The 932-nt window shown below is 61.6% G+C and overlaps 1 protein-coding gene across 1 annotated transcript in view; it reads right to left on the minus strand.

The window, feature by feature from the left end:
* The window catches only part of PPM1J (protein phosphatase, Mg2+/Mn2+ dependent 1J), a gene marked incomplete at its 5' end in the record, with an annotated part of 6,179 nt that overhangs the window by 1,195 nt on the left and 4,052 nt on the right, over positions 1-932 (minus strand). The window contains one exon of the mRNA XM_010178386.2: positions 98-235. Within this exon, the coding sequence (XP_010176688.2) occupies positions 98-235 (138 nt within the window). The remainder of the gene's footprint in view (positions 1-97; positions 236-932) is intronic.

A 932-nucleotide genomic window follows, 5' to 3' on the forward strand; every position in this document is an offset into this window, starting at 1 on the left:
CCCCCCGTGGGGGGGGGTTGGGGAGCCCGGCCAGCCGCAGGCAGCAGGACCCCAGCGCTGCCCCTCGGCACAGAGCCTGCCATGGGCGGGGGGTTACCAGCCGTTCATGTTCTGGTCTCTGTACAGCATCTTCTTCCCCAGCTCCTTGGGCTGGATCCTGCGGGGGAACTCGAGGTGTGTGAACTCCTTCCCCAGCAGCTCGGGCCTCAGGAACGCCTGCAAGACAGAGAGCTGGCTCAGCCACAGGGCTGGGAACGCCAAACCCAGGAGAGGGGGATCCACCCTGCCAGCCAGCACCTCACCAGTCACGGCCACCATGGCACAGGACCCACCAGCTTGCTGAGACCTTGGCTACAGTGTTTTGTGATGGGGAAAACACTAGATGCTCTGCTGCAAAGCAGCTTCAAACCACCCGTTTGAGCTAGAGGGGAGACAAGAGCTGGCGACAGCCATGCCAACACCTAGCAAGAAGGTGAAGCTTGTGCATGGAGAGTTTTGGGAAATCAGGATCTCCAAAAGGGATCAAAACCCAGAAAATTCCAGGAGAAGCTGGAATTTGCCCAGGAGGAGCCAGAGCCACAACCCTCCCGTGGCCCCAGGCTCGGCACAGGGCCTGGCTCTTGCCCAAGGAAGAGCTGATGGGTCTGTTCAGAAAACGTGTCCCGGCTGAGGTGGTGACGCGGGATGAGAAGCAGCACAGAGCCCCCACCCAGGGCAGCACCCACCGCTCCCAGAGCGTGGCATGCAGGGGACTGGGCATAGGGACAGCACGTTGGTAAAGGCAGATGGAGGAAGAAAGAGCTGAAAGAAAGGAGAAGAGCTCTCAGGAGAATGAGAGGGTTTGGTGCAGGGGCACAGAGAGCCCTGTCCCGCTCCTGGGCACCGTGCAGCAGAGCAGGCGGTCACCTGGCCCCCAGCCTGTCCCCTGCCCA

The sequence above is a fragment of the Antrostomus carolinensis genome, unplaced genomic scaffold (assembly GCF_000700745.2).
Source record: "Antrostomus carolinensis isolate BGI_N321 unplaced genomic scaffold, ASM70074v2 scaffold30321, whole genome shotgun sequence".
Taxonomy (NCBI): Eukaryota; Metazoa; Chordata; class Aves; order Caprimulgiformes; family Caprimulgidae; genus Antrostomus; species Antrostomus carolinensis.